This window comes from Rhinopithecus roxellana, chromosome 10 (genome assembly GCF_007565055.1).
Source record: "Rhinopithecus roxellana isolate Shanxi Qingling chromosome 10, ASM756505v1, whole genome shotgun sequence".
In the NCBI taxonomy this organism is placed as follows: domain Eukaryota; kingdom Metazoa; phylum Chordata; class Mammalia; order Primates; family Cercopithecidae; genus Rhinopithecus; species Rhinopithecus roxellana.
The window spans coordinates 60,332,222-60,347,759 of NC_044558.1; the positions used below are offsets into that span (position 1 = coordinate 60,332,222).

At 47.5% G+C, this 15,538-nt stretch overlaps 1 protein-coding gene, 1 non-coding gene and 1 pseudogene across 9 annotated transcripts in view; 1 reads left to right on the forward strand and 2 right to left on the reverse strand.

The window, feature by feature from the left end:
- ATF1 (activating transcription factor 1) overlaps positions 1–8,856 on the reverse strand; it is a 58,088-nt gene extending 49,232 nt beyond the window's left edge. The window contains exons 1-4 of one of the 8 annotated variants that reach the window (XM_030939358.1): positions 8,580–8,822; positions 5,284–5,360; positions 963–1,089; positions 735–824 (exon numbers count right to left, since the gene is read on the reverse strand). In XM_030939358.1, coding sequence (XP_030795218.1) covers positions 735–737 — 3 coding nt within the window. In that variant the 5' untranslated portion in view covers positions 738–824; positions 963–1,089; positions 5,284–5,360; positions 8,580–8,822. Of the gene's footprint in view, positions 1–734; positions 890–962; positions 1,090–5,283; positions 5,361–6,915; positions 7,341–7,926; positions 8,029–8,579 lie in introns of those variants that run through there. The other 7 variants (XM_030939356.1, XM_030939359.1, XM_030939360.1 and 4 more) reach the window with 7 other exon arrangements.
- Positions 8,857–14,072: 5,216 nt separating this feature from the next.
- Positions 14,073–14,154, forward strand: LOC115900175. Its single transcript, XR_004059845.1, has one exon. It is a non-coding gene; the product is annotated as a small nucleolar RNA SNORD22 (small nucleolar RNA).
- An 824-nt stretch (positions 14,155–14,978) lies between these two features.
- Positions 14,979–15,538, reverse strand: LOC104679685 (annotated as a pseudogene).

Consider the following 15,538-nt stretch of genomic DNA (forward strand, 5'->3'; position numbering starts at 1 on the left):
GCTGAGGCAGGAGAATCGCTTGAACCTGGGAGGCGGAGGCCACAGTGAGCCAAGATGGTCCCACTGCAGCCCAGCCTGGGCAACAGAACAAGACTCTGTCTCAAAAAGAAAGAAAAAAAAAAAGAAGAGTAAAGCAAAACAAGAAAAGTTATTCCAAGTAAAAAACTAAATTAGAAAGCTGTTCATTAACTGGGCAACTGTTGGAACTAAGCTGATACGGGGTTGATAGCTGATTGTAATTGCCCAGAATTAGAATACTTAATGAGATTTTTAAATTACCCATCCCTCTTGTTTCTTCTGAGCAACAGTTAGAGATTACTGGTTGGTTTACAAGAATAAGCAGAGTTAGCCTAAATTGCAGACACAAACTTAAAAACAATTAAGGAGACTAGAATTTAATAACAAGCATACCACAGTTTTTGAAACATAGTATTTCTCTTTCCAGTTTCCCATTTTTACTAAAGACAAATTATGGTAAGACTGATTTGCTTTATTATACTTGGCCTGATTGTATAAAGTGCAGCAAGAATAATGATTTTTCACACAGGCTTTTTAATTGGCTTTGATGGAACTCTGTTTCATAAGGAATCTCAGATAAGACTTTTTCAAAAGCCGAGCCCTGACATGGGTTTGTATCCTCAAATACCTATAAGTTGGGTAAATTTCTCTCCTTTTGAGGTCCCAAGATAACTTGGGGTTCCTGGACAGGTGAGAAAGTGACATTCTTTACTTACCATAGGTCAGAAACCTTGTACAGGAACTGTGTAGGCAAGGTATGAGGCCAGTTCCCCAAAGGGCTTTTATTGGCTCTACAAGTTTGATTCCTTAAAGGAAAGCACACCATTCCAGTCAAAGCCTTGGTAAAATAACCAATTTCTCCAATTGTATCCTGTTACAAAAGAAAACAGATTCTTATTGCACTTATGCGAATAACTACATTGCCAGAAGTTAAGAATACTCACAACTGGTTTCCAAATTCTGGAGAAATCTGATATAGAGAAACAAATATGTCCCAAATTTCGTTCACAGCAATATATTTACTCAATTGCTACAAACTGTAAATAGCTCAAATGAAAAGTTTCCTTGACTCTGAAAAACAAAAAAGGATCAGCAGCATTTTAATCCAAGTTAAAAAGATTACTTCAGTTTTCTATTGGTTCAGCTGATTCAGTTAACTGTTTCATTTGATATTCATGAACATTCTAGCTCTTCATGAGAGTTCTGAAAGTTGTTTCCTCTATTCTAATGTTACAATTTCCAAAGTTATTAGAAACCTGCATTTAAAAACACCTGCTGGCCGGGCATGGTGGCTCACGCCTGTAATCCCAGCACTTTGGGAGGCCGAAGTGGGTGGATCACAAGGTCAGGAGATCGAGACCATGGTGAAACCCCATCTCTACTAAAAATACAAAAAATTAGCCGGGCGTGGTGGCGGGTGCCTGTAGTCCCAGCTACTCAGGAGGCTGAGGCAGGAGAATGGCGTGAACCCGGGAGGCGGAGCTTGCAGTGAGCCGAGATAGCACCAATGCACTCCAGCCTGGGCGACAGAGCAAGACTCCATCTCAAAAAAAAAAAAAAAAAGAACACCTGCTAGAGTTCTATAGCTGATTATAAACCATCTTCTAAACAGGATTAAAACAAGACAGCAATTGTCTGTGGATGATAAAAAGTTTTAGGAAAGCCACTATTAAAACCACAAATGATAAGGAAATGTGGTTACTTCTGTGGCACACAATATTTTGCATAACGATTATAATTATTAACACACACTAAATCATATTAGAATTACAGGAGTTTTCCGTAACTTTGGAACATATACCAATAATGTAGTTATGTAAATATAATCCAAAGCAAAATACCATTTGACATTTGATAATGCTTCCTGTATGATTTTTTTTTTTTTTTTTTTTTTGAGATGGAGTCTTGCTCTGGCACCCAGGCTGGATGGAGTGCAGTGGCGCAATCTTGGATCACTGCAACCTCCCCCTCCTAGGTTCAAGCGCTTCTCCTGCCTCAGCCTTTGGAATAGATGGGACTACAGGTGTGCCACCATGCCCAGCAGCTAACTTTTGTATTTTTTGGTAGAGATGGGGTTTCACCATGTTGGCCAGGCTGGTCTCAAACTCCTAACCTCAGGTGATCCGCCCGCCTCAACCTCCCAAAGTGCTGGGATTACAGGTTTGAGCCACTGCGCCCGGCCAACTTAGAACAACTCTTTTTTTTTTTTTTTTTGAGATGGAGTCTCGCTCTGTCGCCCGGGCTGGAGTGCAGTGGCCGGATCTCAGCTCACTGCAAGCTCCGCCTCCCGGGTTTACGCCATTCTCCTGCCTCAGCCTCCCGAGTAGCTGGGACTACAGGCGCCCGCCACCTCGCCCGGCTAGCTTTTTGTATTTTTTAGTAGAGACGGGGTTTCACCGTGTTAGCCAGGATGGTCTCGATCTCCTGACCTCGTGATCCGCCCGTCTCGGCCTCCCAAAGTGCTGGGATTACAGGCTTGAGCCACCGCGCCCGGCCAGAAAAACTCTTTAACCCTTTAGCCAAAAAAAACCGACATTTCCATGCCTTCTTATAATCTTTTACCAAAAGTACATTCTACTTTCCTTACACACCTTACATGTAAAACTGATTCTTCAACAGTCTCAATTACATGTTCCAATTTTAACTTTCAGCGACTTTTACTTTTGGTGAAAACCCTGGTTAGTAAGGAATTTTAATTATGTACTAGGTGTGGAGCCTAGCCTAGGACACACCAGGCAGAAGTGCAGATAACAGCTGACTCTTCAGCACAGCTGGGGTGTGGCTAACTCCAAATATCCCCAGGCCTTATCTATAATCTAATGGCTTTAAGGTAGGGTAAATTGAACAATTCTTAAAAGTCAAAGAAAGAGGCCGGGTATGGTGGCTCACGCCTGTAATCCCAGCACTTTGGGAGGCCGAGGCGGGCAGATCACGGGGTCAGGAGATCGAGACCATCCTGGCTAACACGGTGAAACCCCGTCTCTACTAAAAATACAAAAAAATTAGCTGGGCGTGGTGGCGGGCGCTTGTAGTCCCAGCTACTTGGGAGGCTGAGGCAGGAGAATGGCGTAAACCTGGCAGGCGGAGCTTGCAGTGAGCCGAGACTGCGCCACTGCGCTCCAGCCTGGACAACAGAGCGAGACTCTGTCTCAAAACAAAAAAAAAGAAAAAAAGAAAAACAAAAAGTCAATGCAACAGTTTATGGCCTTAAATCATGTAACAAACTTAATATCTGACCTGCATACTTAAGACTAACATTTTTATCAATAATTTTAAAGCTGTTTTTCTTCCCCAAAGATTACTAAAGTTACATGAACTAAAAGGCATTAGTTTTTATTTTGCTTTCAAAATATTTGATTTAAATGTTTTTGTTTAAGCCGATTAATCAGAGCTCTTTTATATAAATAGTACACACAACACCTATATAGCTACACAGAAAGACAGAAGAAGATGACTACAGTGGTTGTAAGATTTTTCATTTGCCAGTTTTTAAATTTCTTAATTGGATTACTGGCTTCGGGGTGGAGCCCTTGGAAGAACAGGGCCAAGAAAGGGGTCTCTGATGTCTCGTTTTTCCCAAGGAGTCCAGACTGTTACAGCTTGAACATCTGCTTTTAATTAAACTGATTTTAACCATAGCACTCTTTAATAAAGTCCTTTTAGAAGTTTCTATGCCAAATGGTTGGTATTTCTGGCTTTTGAACTTCATCAAAGGTAACCTCCCAGGTGCTTAGAAAAGCGAAAATATAAAACAGTTCACAGGGAAGAGAATAGACACGGTCACACAGATATTAAACCAGAAACGACTTACTTCCTAGGTGGGGAACTGAACCCGGACTGCTGCTATGAAAGTGCAAACGCTGGCTGGGTGCAGTAGCTCATGCCTGTAATCCCAGCACTTTAGGAGGCTAAGGCAGGCAGATCACCTGAGGTCATGAGTTTGAGACCAGCCTGCCCAATATGATGAAACCCCATCTGTACTAAAAATACAAAAATTAGCTTGGCGTGGTGGCACACACCTGTAGTCCCAGCTACTTGGGAGGCTGAGGCAGGCAAATCGCTTGAACTCGGGAGGTGGAGATTGCAGTGTGCCAAGATTGTGCCACTGCACTCCAGCCTGGGCAACAGAGCGAGGCTCCAACTCAAAAAAAAAAGGAAGTACAAGAGCTTAGCTACTGAGCTACAGCACAGGGCAGTCTCTGTTCACTTTCCCAGAAGGAGTCTAGAGAAGTTAATTTTGAGCTTATATTATAAGGGCTTTTAACTATTTAACATGATTTTTAGAGCTAACTATGACATGAACCCTAAAATTCCTGTTCCCTGAAGATGGGGACCAAAAGAAAGTACCATGACAAGGTTAAAAGGTCAAGTTCCCAAGGACATAAAACAAGGTGGAGACTTCATCCAATCTTTTATTTGTTTCAGGGCCCTGCAGGCAAGTATGTTACTGACCAGCTTGCTGGGTCGTCTTGAAAAGCGGGCTTCTTTTTTTTTTTTGAGAGAGTCTCACTCTGTTGCCAGGTTGGATGCAGTGGCACAATCTCGGCTCACTGCAACCTCCGCCTCCTGGGTTCAAGTGATTCTCCCTGCCTCAGCCTCCTGAGTAGCTGGGACTACAGGCGCACGTCACCACACCCAGCTAATTTTTGTATTTTTAGTAGACATAGGTTTCACCATGTTGGTCAGGATGGTCTCGATCTTCTGACCTCGTGATCCACTTACAGGTGTTCTAAGCCTGTGTTTTATCCTAAAGTACCCTTTGACACAGAAAAATGAATTCAAAGCACAAAATACACCAGCTTAAGACTAGCCTTAGAATTCTTTTTCACATTAATCAAAACTTTACAGAGGAGATAAACACTGATTTATTCATTATTATTATTATTATTTTTGAGACAGAGTCTGGCTGTGTCGCCCAGGCTGGAGTACAATGGTGCCATCTCAGCTCAGTGCAACCTCTGCCTCCCAGGTCAAGCAATTCTCCTGCCTCAGCCTCCATACAAGTAGCTATGACTACAGGCACATGTGCCTCCACACCAGGCTAATTTTCTGTATTTTTAGCAGAGACAGGGTTTCACCATGTTGGCCATGGCTAGTCTCAAACTTCTGACCTCAGGGGATCCACCCGCCTCAGCCTCCCAAAGTGCTGGGATTACAGGCATGAGCCACCATGCCAGGCTGATTTTTTTTTTTTTTTAAACCATTCACTTAACCATTCGTACAGTGAGAAAGAAGCCAGAAATCTGACTGGTAATAAATTCTTACCCTTTTGCCAGCATCCCAGGCTTCTGGGCTCCCTTTCCCTTAGTGGTCCTAGTGTTCGAGCTTGCGGCATCACTGCCCTAGGGGCCAAGCCGTATCATAAAGGAAAATTATCTTTTTTTTGTTCTGGCCAGAGCAAAATACGTGCGATAAAACAAAGACATCAGCCACTCCGCTTAGCACACAATATCAAACTAGCAAGGCTTAAATCTGCCCCCAGATGGGCCTGTCATCTTTAATTCAACCTCCGACTTGGAATTTCAATATGTGGTCTCTAGGCAAGATGGTCGCCCTGAGTAATAGAAAATACAACAAACTCGAAGTAGAGAAGAAAAGTATTGCCTGTGGCAGGGTGGGGAAGCTGATGAGCTTGGGGAGGCCAGAGAAAAAGACCCACTCATTGCAGCCAACAATGAAAACTTCAGGACGCTGCTTGTCCGTAGCAAATGAACCTTTTCCAACAGTCCCATCAGCTCTCAAGTTGCCCCTTTTAGGGAGGAAAAAGTTCCCCATGTCCCACGATCCTGTACATACCTAACCCTCACCCACAGCCATCAACAAACAGCATAAGACAGATTAATCCAAAAAGAACAGCAGTTAACATCTCCATAGTGCCAAACCTATTCTTAGTTGAGAGGGACTTAACTCAGAGGGGACTCTAACTCCCTACATCTTACAAGGGCCTCCAACCCAGGGTCGGTCAAGTGTCCTTGCCTTTTATTAAGAGGGGCCTCTAACCCACTCTGTCTTAGGAGAGACTCCTAGACATAAATACTGTTGTTTCCACAGTATAGTCGATTCTGTGGCCACCACAAATATGTTACAGGACCCTGACACTTACCCAAAGGTAGCCATTGGGTCAGGGTTTCTGCACTATAGTCCCTTTGTGGTCGCCAGAAATGTTACAGGACAGGAATCCCGATCCAGACTCCAACTGATGGTTCTTGGATCTCGCACAAGAAACAATTCAGGGGCCGGGCGCGGTGGCTCAAGCCTGTAATCCCAGCACTTTGGGAGGCCGAGACGGGTGGATCACGAGGTCAGGAGATCGAGACCATCCTGGCTAACACGGTGAAACCCCGTCTCTACTAAAAAAACTACAAAAAAAAACTAGCCGGGCGAGGTGGTGGCGCCTGTAGTCCCAGCTACTCGGGAGGCTGAGGCAGGAGAATGGCGTGAACCCAGGAGGCGGAGCTTGCAATGAGCTGAGATCCAGCCACAGCACTCCAACCTGGGTGACAGAGCAAGACTCCGTCCCAAAAAAAAAAAAAAAAAGAAAGAAACAATTCAGGGCAGGTCCACAGTGCGATGTAAAAGCAAAATTATCAAGAAAGTAAAGGAATAAAAAGAATGACTACTCCATAGACAGAGCAGCCCCGAGGGCTGCTGGTTACCCACTTTTATGGTTGTTTCTCAGTGATATGCTAAACAAGGGGTGGACTATTCACGCTTTCCCTTTTTAGACCATAAAGGGTAACTTCCTGACATTGCCATAGGATTTGTAAATGGCGCTGATGGGAGTGTAGCAGTGAGGATGACCAGAGGTCCCTCTTGGGACCATGTCGGTTTTGGCCGGCTTCTTTACTGCAACCTGTTTTATCAGCAAGGTCTTTATGACCTGTATTTTGTGCTGACCTGTCTCCTCCTGTGACTTCGAATGCCTTAACTGTCTGGGAATGCAGTCCAGTAGGTTTCAGCCTCATTTTACCCAGCTCCTGTATAAGATGGAGTTGTTCTGGTTCACACGCCTCTGACACCATCTCTATTTAAAAACAAACAAACAAAAAACCCCAAAAAACTGGCAAAGATAGCACAGCCTATATTTAAAGTCAGAAGGGACTGCCACCTGCTGGTGATCGGGTAGGAATGGACAGATAGCTCACAGACCAAACCTAACCCTAAAAGATAATGGCAAGTATTAAAGAGCTAACATATTCGACTTTAGGGGAACAGTATTGATTCTAATTAAGACACGGAGGTAACTGCACATGATAAACTCCAAAGAAAAAAGAGCATTTTAGAAGAACGCATTTCTGGGCCGGGCGCGGTGGCTCAAGCCTGTAATCCCAGCACTTTGGGAGGCCGAGACGGGTGGATCACGAGGTCAGGAGATCGAGACCATCCTGGCTAACACGGTGAAACCCCGTCTCTACTAAAAAATACAAAAAACTAGTCGGGCGAGGTGGCAGGCGCCTGTAGTCCCAGCTACTCGGAGGCTGAGGCAGGAGAATGGCGTAAACCCGAGAGGCGGAGCTTGCAGTGAGCTGAGAACCTGCCACTGCACTCCAGCCCGGCGGACAGAGCGAGACTCCGTCTCAAAAAAAAAAAAAAAAAAAAAAGAAGAAGAAGAAGAACGCATTTCTGTTAACAAAAAATGCATTCTGCGACATAAATACCCACAGACTCATCACAGGTGAGGCCAGTTTCACAAAGATGCCTGCCAGATCCACGCCGGGCTTCTAAAGCCTAAAGGTTCTCAAAGACTACCACCCGCCCAATCAATGCTCTCCAAAACACTAACGCCACAACCAGACATTTCACATTGCAGTCATTTCAAAGCGATTCAGCTGCCCGCTGCAAAGCATCGATGAAACTGAGAAATGCCGGGCTTCGTTTTACGACATACAAGACAAAAGAGAAAGTCACCCTCGGCTGGGTCGCCCATCCAGAAGGGAACAGACGCCCATGTGTCATTCTCAGCCGGAGGGAAAGCCGCCTACTATCCCCACTCTGTCTCCGCTGTCAGGCACATCTCTCCAGAACTGTCTGGGGCGTGCGCGATGCCGTGTGTCTGTTGCTCGCTAGACTGCAAGCTCCAGGAGAGTAATGGGCACCTCTTCCCTCAGGGTCGCCAGCGCCGACGCGCTTAGAGGACCCTGTCGCGGGGTTAACCAGACCCGGGTTCCGCTCGGCAGACACCGCGCCGAGGCCATAGCCGCGCCGCCCTCCGCCAGGCTCCTGGCCCAACCTCGAAACCACCCACGGAGAGCTCACGCCTGCGACCGCAAAGGGCGGCTTCTGAGGCGAAAGCCACCCCGCGGCGGGCGGTTTCCGGCTTTACTTTTATTTGGGAGCGAGGGGAAGGAGACGCACTACTGGAAGGGCTCGGCGCAGCACCAAGGCACGGGGGCCGGAAGCGCGGGCGGCCCCTCCCCCTTCCGCTGCGCCCCTCCCCCCCGCCACCACCGCGCGCGACCCCCACTCGGCGCGCGACCCGCTCTGCGTCCCCGCCGGCGTCACGTTCCCGCGTCCTTCCCCGCCCGGGCCACGGGGCACGTCCCTCCCCGCCCCCCACTTACCTGTGGCTGCTGCCTCGCCGCTCTCCAGGGCGGGAACTTCCACTCCCCCCTCCCAGGTAGCTCCGAATTCACTACCCACGTCCCCACCCCCTCACGCAGCGGGGGACTAGCCTCCTTCTCGGGGGTCAGGTGGGGCGGGGAGAATTAGTGTCACTTAACAGCCAACTATCCTAAGCTACCGTTTCCTCGGCAGTCAGGGCCGCCACTGGCGGCATGATCTACACCAGGCCGGGGGCGGGGCCGGGGGGGGGGGCGCAAAACTGAGTACAAGTGTGCGCTGGAGCGAAGCTACGGCGCTGCCTCCGCGCGGGCCGCCGTCCTGCGTCACCGCGCTGCCCACGTGACGCGCCGCCATCTTGTACACGGTCCTGACTTGTGGCTAGGGGTGTCTCGGAACGCATTCCTGAGGCTGCTGCGAGAGGGAGGCTGCCCGCGGTTCCGTTTCTCCTTAGGCGCGGTACCCCGCCCCGCCCCACGTCCGCTTCCGGAGGCCATGAGCTGCTGGGTGCTCGCGAGAGGCCGTTTCATCGATGAGTGGCGGCGCTGTCAACTCAACTCCGGCCAGTTGACGTTGACCGACGCCGGCCTGTTCTCCTTTTGGAAGGCGAAATGAAGAGTGAAGGCTTTGACTTCCTTAGCTTTTTTTTTTTTTTTTTTTTTTTATGGAGATGGAGTCTCTTTTTTTTTTTCCCCCAGATTGAGACGGGAGTCTCGCTCTGTGGCCCAGGCTGTAGTGCAGTGGCGCGATCTCGACCCACTGCAGCCTCCAACCCTGGGGTTCAAGCGATTCTCCAACCTCAGCCTCTGGGGCAGCTGGGACCACAGGCGGGCGCCACCACACTCGGCTTGAAGAGAAGAAGACTCACTATGTTGCTCAGGCTGGTCTTAAACTTGTGGGCTCAAGTGATACTCCGCTTCGGCCTCCCAGAGTCTTGGGATTACAGGCGTGAGCCACCGCGCCCGGCCTTACTCGAAAGGTTTTTCTTAATCCCATAAAGTAACATTGAGTTGTGTCCTTTAACCCGTGTGGAAGGATTTTCTACAGAAACGGATTTACAATGAGACGTAACAAGGTGGCTGGGCGCGGCGGCTCACGCCTGTAATCCCAGCACTTTGGGAGGCCCAGGCAGGCGGATCACCTGAGATCGGGGGTTCGAGACCAGCCTGACCAACACGGAGAAACCCCGTCTCTACTAAAAAAATACAAAAGTAGCCGCGTGTGGTGGCGCATGCCTGTAATCCCAGCTACTCGGGAGGCTGAGGCAGGAGAATCGCTTGAACCTGGAAGGCGGAGGTTGCGGTGAGCCGAGATCGCGTCATTGCACTCCTGCCTGGGCAGCAAGAGCAAAACTCCGTCTCAAAAAAAAAAACAAAAGAAAAAAGAAACGTAACAGAGTGTTAATAAAATGTTATGCAGTTGTTTTAATGCATTACAAAAACTTTTCAGAATAGTTTTGTGTCTACCTTTCTGGAAAAGGAATTATGCCTTATTCTTAATTTTTAAAATTTCCTTGCAAAATGCTGTTTTATGGTTTTAATGATAGTAAACGACAAAAAATAAACTTTTTTAGTACGCTCTTGACAGAAAGTTCCAAAAGTTTTCTGAAATTTTGCTAGTTTAAGATCCCCAATTTAGGAAACTGATTTAGTGGAGAGAGCTTTTCCTATTTTGGGCCCTTTGGGTCGAAGAATGTGATATAAAGCCGAAGATTTACTCTGCTAGACCGTTTTAAGAGGTCACTAACGTTTAGCTATTGACATTCAGCAAACATTATTGATTACCTATTAAATGCTAGACCGGGGAACAACTGTTAAGTCAGTGTTTCAGCATTACTGAAAGAAAAGTGGCCTGTAAAGGTAAGGGAGGGGAAGCGTTTCTCAGGTATCAGCCTTCGATGATTAACAAAGGCCAACCTCAGTCATTCTGGAATCCAGAATATTGATGGCTGGAAGGCTGGTTGTACGAGTTTACTGTTCTTTGGTGTTTGGGTTTTTCTTCCGTGGACCACAGAATGCTTAACAAAAGTTGATCAGTAAAAAGCAGGGGAGGGGCCGAGCGCGGTGGCTCACGCTTGTAATCCCAACACTTTGGGAGGCCGAGGCAGGTGGATCACCTGAGGTCAGGAGTTTGAGACCTGCCTGACAAATACGGTGAAACTCCGACTCTACTAAAAATACAAAAATTAGCCGGACGTGGTGGCATGAGCCTATAGTCCCAGCTACTCGGGAGGCGGAGACAGGAGAATGGCTTGAAGCCAGGAGAGGGAGTTCATGGTGAGCTGAGATCGCGCCACTGCACTCCAGGCTGGGCAACAGAGTGAGACTACGTCTCAAAAAAACCCCAAAAAACCACAACTCAGTTGACAGGAAAAGAAGAAAAAATTATGCTTGTTCAACACTTGCCCCTCAAAAATACTTCTGACTTTCTTTCTCATTGAAGTGTCATAGCTGTGCCTACCAGTCTTCTGAATTGTGATAACTAGATGAAAAAAAAAGGGGGTCTTGATTCTGATGCATGCAGTTTATTTGAATAGTAACTTTCATAAACCGGATGGACAGATCTTTAATTTTAGAAGCAAGGAAAGTGAAACAAAGAAACTTAGGGCCATGGCCGGGCGCGGTGGCTCAAGTCCATAATCCCAGCACTTTGGGAGGCCAGGGCGGGCAGATCACTCGAGGTCAGGAGTTCAAAACCAGTCTGGCAAAACCAGTCTGGCAAAACCCTGTCTCTACCAAAAATACAAAAAATTAGCTGAGCATGGTGGAGTACGCCTGTAATCCCAGCTACTTGGGAGGCTGAGGCAGGAGAATCACTTGAACCCAGGGGGCGAAGGTTGCAGTGAGTCGAGATTGTGCCTCTGCACTCTAGAGTGGGTGACAGAGCAAGACTCCATCTCAAAAAAAAGAAAAAAAGAAAAAGAAAAACTTAGAACCAAAAGTATTTTTTTTTTTTTTTTTTTTTTTTTTTTGAGACAGAGCCTCTCTCTGTCGCCCAGGCTGGAGTGCAGTAGTGGGATCTCGGCTCACTGCAACCTCTGCCTCCAGGGTTCAAGTGACTCTCCTGCCTCACCTTCCTGAGTAGCTGGGATTACAGGCACTCGCGACTACGTCCGGCTAATTTTTGTATTTTTAGTAGAGGTGGGTGGTCTCAAACTCCTGACCTAAGGTGATCCACCTGCCTCGGCCTCCCAAAGTGCTGGGATTACAGGCGTGAGCCACCGCCTCCAGCCTAAAGTAATGTCTCTTAAAAATAAACTGGGCAAGCCTGTGGTAGCACCACTTTGGCTCCTCTGGCACACTTTTTTGTTGTTAGAAAAGAGATGTGGCCAGGCGCATTGGCTTGCACCTGTAATCCCAGCACTTTAGGAGGCTGAGGCAGGCGGATCACCTGAGGTCAGGAGTTCGAGACCAGCCTGGCCAACATGGTAAAACCCTGTCTCTACTAAAACTACAAAAATTAGGCAGGCGTACTAGTGTGCATCTGCAGTCCCAGCTACTCAGGAGACTAAGGCAGGAGAATCACTTGAACCCAGGAGGCAGAGGTTGCAGTGAGCTGAGATTGTGCCACTGCAGTCCAGCCTGGGTGACAGTGCAAGACTGTCTCAAAAAAAAAAAAAAAGAAAAAAATTAGCCAGGTGTGGTGGCGTTCACCAGTAATCCCAGCTACTCGGGAGGCTGAGGCAGGAGAATCACTTGAACTCGGGAGGTGGAGGTTGCAGTGAGCTGAGATCACTCCACTGCACTCCAGCTTGGGCAACAGAAGGAGATTCCATCCCCCCTCCCCAAAATAAGAGAGGTTATAATGAAATGAATTTAATAAGACTGCCTATCCCATAGGGTTTTGTAGACTGAATTACTTTGATACATGTAAAGTTAGAGTTGTGCCTAGTACATAGTAAGCACTAAATAAATGTAGGAATTTTTTTTTCTTTTGAGACGGAGTCTCGCTCTGTCGCCCAGGCTGGAGTGCAGTGGCCGGATTTCAGCTCACTGCAAGCTCCGCCTCCCGGGTTTACGCCATTCTCCTGCCTCAGCCTCCCGAGTAGCTGGGACTACAGGTGCCCGCCACCTCACCCGGCTAGTTTTTTGTAGTTTTTAGTAGAGACGGGGTTTCACTGTGTTAGCCAGGATGGTCTCGATCTCCTGACCTCGTGATCCGCCCATCTCGGCCTCCCAAAGTTCTGGGATTACAGGCTTGAGCCACCGCGCCCGGCGATGTAGGATTTTTTTAGACGGTCTTGCTGTGTCGCCCAGGCTGGAGTACAGTAGCGCACGATCTCATCTTACTGCAGCCTTGACCTCCGAGGCTCAAGCTATCCTCCCACCTTAGCCTTCCAAGTACCTGGGACTATAGATGTGCAGCACCATGCCCAGCTAATTTTTAAAGTTTTCTGTAGAGATAGGGTCCCTCTGTGTTGCCCAGGCTGGTCTCGAGCTCCTGAGCTCAAGTTATCCACCTTAGCCTCCCAAAGTGCTGAGATTGCAGGCGTGAGCCACAGAGCCTGGCTGGAACCTTCTTGATGTTGGTCAGAGCAGCCTGCAAGTTTCACGCACCTTTCTAGGTCCCCAGGTAGTGATGGTGACTGAAGGTCTAAGGGCAGAAGAGTCAAACCCTTACCCAGAAAAAGTAAATCTGTTCACGTGAGAACAGATCACTGGCCCTTCTACGATGAAAGAAGCCCGACGTTGTCAACTTGCTGTGAAGTGGCCTAGTAGTCTTCTGAAGAAACAGTGCAACATTAGGAGCTCACTGTTGGTCTCTGTCAGTGTTTAGTTGAGGTTTCAGAGACAGTAGTTGTTAAATCAGTTTTAGTAAGTAGGAGGCCATGCATAGCCTCCACCTCTGCCACTGTGGCCGCTCGATTCATATGCTCATTGTGCCAGTTCCAAGAAGTCAATAGGTGGCTGACATCAACTAGCCAAGTCCAACCCAGGCTGGAGTGCAGTGCTGCATTCTTGGCTCACTGCAACCTCCAACTCCCTGGTTCAAGAATTCTCCTGCCTCCTGAGTAGCTGGGATTACAGGTATGTGCCACTCCACCCAGCTAATTTTTGTATTTTTAGTAGAGACAGGGTTTCAGTATGTTGACCAGGATGGTCTCCATCGCTTGACCTCGTGATCTGCCTGCCTTGGCCTCCCAAAGTGCAGGGGATTACAGGTGTGAGCCACCACGCCCCACCATGACTTTCCTTTAATTTGGATCTCGTTCAATTTCACAGCTTTTTGTGGTTTTCAGTGTATGAATTTGCACTTTGATTAAATTTGTATTTATTTATTTATTATTTTATTTTATTTTTTTTGGAGGCAGGGTCTCACTCTGTCACCCAGGCTGGAGTGCAGTGGCACCATCTTGGCTCACTGCAATCTCCGCCTCCCAGGTTTAAGCAATTCTTGTGCTGCTCATTGGGAAGATCTCCCTTGAGATTCTTGTGCCTTAGCCTCCCGAGTAGCTGGGATTACAGGCGTGCACCACCATACCTGGCCGATATATATATTCCCGGAGCCTGTAAAGGTGAACCCACTGGGACTGGCTGGGGGAAAAGAGGAAGATTTGTTCTAGAAGGAACTGTCTGAGGGATGATAAAGATTTCTGTACAAAGAAAGGGAGTAATCATCACTTGTTGAAAACATTGATTTTATTTTTTCCGGGTCTGAGTAAAGAACAAGGTGTATAAAAAATGGTAGGTATCTGTTTAAATATTTAACTGGTTTTATAATAGCAACCTTTTGCTCTTAGGTTACATAGTGTTAAATATTGTGTACATTTATATTTTCCAATCCAATAAGAACTTTATATATATATATGTATATTTTTTTGAGACAGAGTCTTACTCTGTTGCCCAGGTTGGAGTGCAGTGGCACGATCTCAGATCACTGCAACCTCTGCCTCCCAGGTTCAAGCGATTCTCCTGCCTCAGCCTCCTGAGTAGCTGGGATTACAGGCATGCACCACCATGCCTGGCTAATTTTTGTATTTTTAGTAGAGACGGGGTTTCACCATGTTGGCCAGGCTGGTCTCAAACTCCTGACCTCAGGTGATCCACACGCCTCAGCCTCCCAAAGTGCTGGGTTTACAAGCGTGAGCCACCACGCCCAGCTCTGATTTTTCTATTTTTAGTAGAGATGGGGTTTCACCATGTTGGCCAAGCTGGTCTCGAACTCCTGGCCTCAAGCAATCAACCCACCCTGAGGTGGTGGATTTTGGTGGGAAGCATTGCTTCTCAAAATGCTGGGATTCCAGGTGTGAGCCACTGTGCCCAGCCTGTTTTTTTTTTTTTTTTTTTTTTTTTAAATAACACTGTTACAGAAGAATGTCAGTTTACTCCAGGACACTTCAGTATTCCTGAGGAATAAGCACAGTTTCTCTTTTCCTCCCACTGGGATGTTGTCGGGTGAAGTCACTGCTCCTGCTCTTTGACGTATTTTCCATGTAGATGATATGGACCTGGAAATCATGCTGATAGTTGGAGTAAGCCATTCCTAATCCGATGCCAGAACTGAAGGCTAATGGCCACACTCATCTTTTAAAGAAGGTAAGTAGGCCAGGCGTGGTGGCTCACGCCTGTAATCCCAGCACTTTGGGAGGCTGAGGTGGGCGGATCACCTGAGGTCGGGAGTTCAAGAACAGCCTGACCAACATGGAGAAACCCCATCTCTACTAAAAATACAAAATTAGCTGGGCGTGGTGGTGCATGCCTATAATCCCAGCCACTCGAGAGGTTGGGGCAGGAGAATTGCTTGAACCCAGGAGGCAGAGGTTGCAGTGAGCTGAGATCACACCATTGCACTCTAGCCTGGGCAACAAGAGCAAAACTCAGTCAAAAAGGAGGGAGGGAGGCAGGAAGGGAGGGAGGGAAGGAGGGAAGGGAAGGAAGGCTCATTCAAAACTAGTACTTATCATCATGGCCACATCTGCCAGGCACCAATCTCACTTCCTGCCAAGCTTCCACTCCAGCAT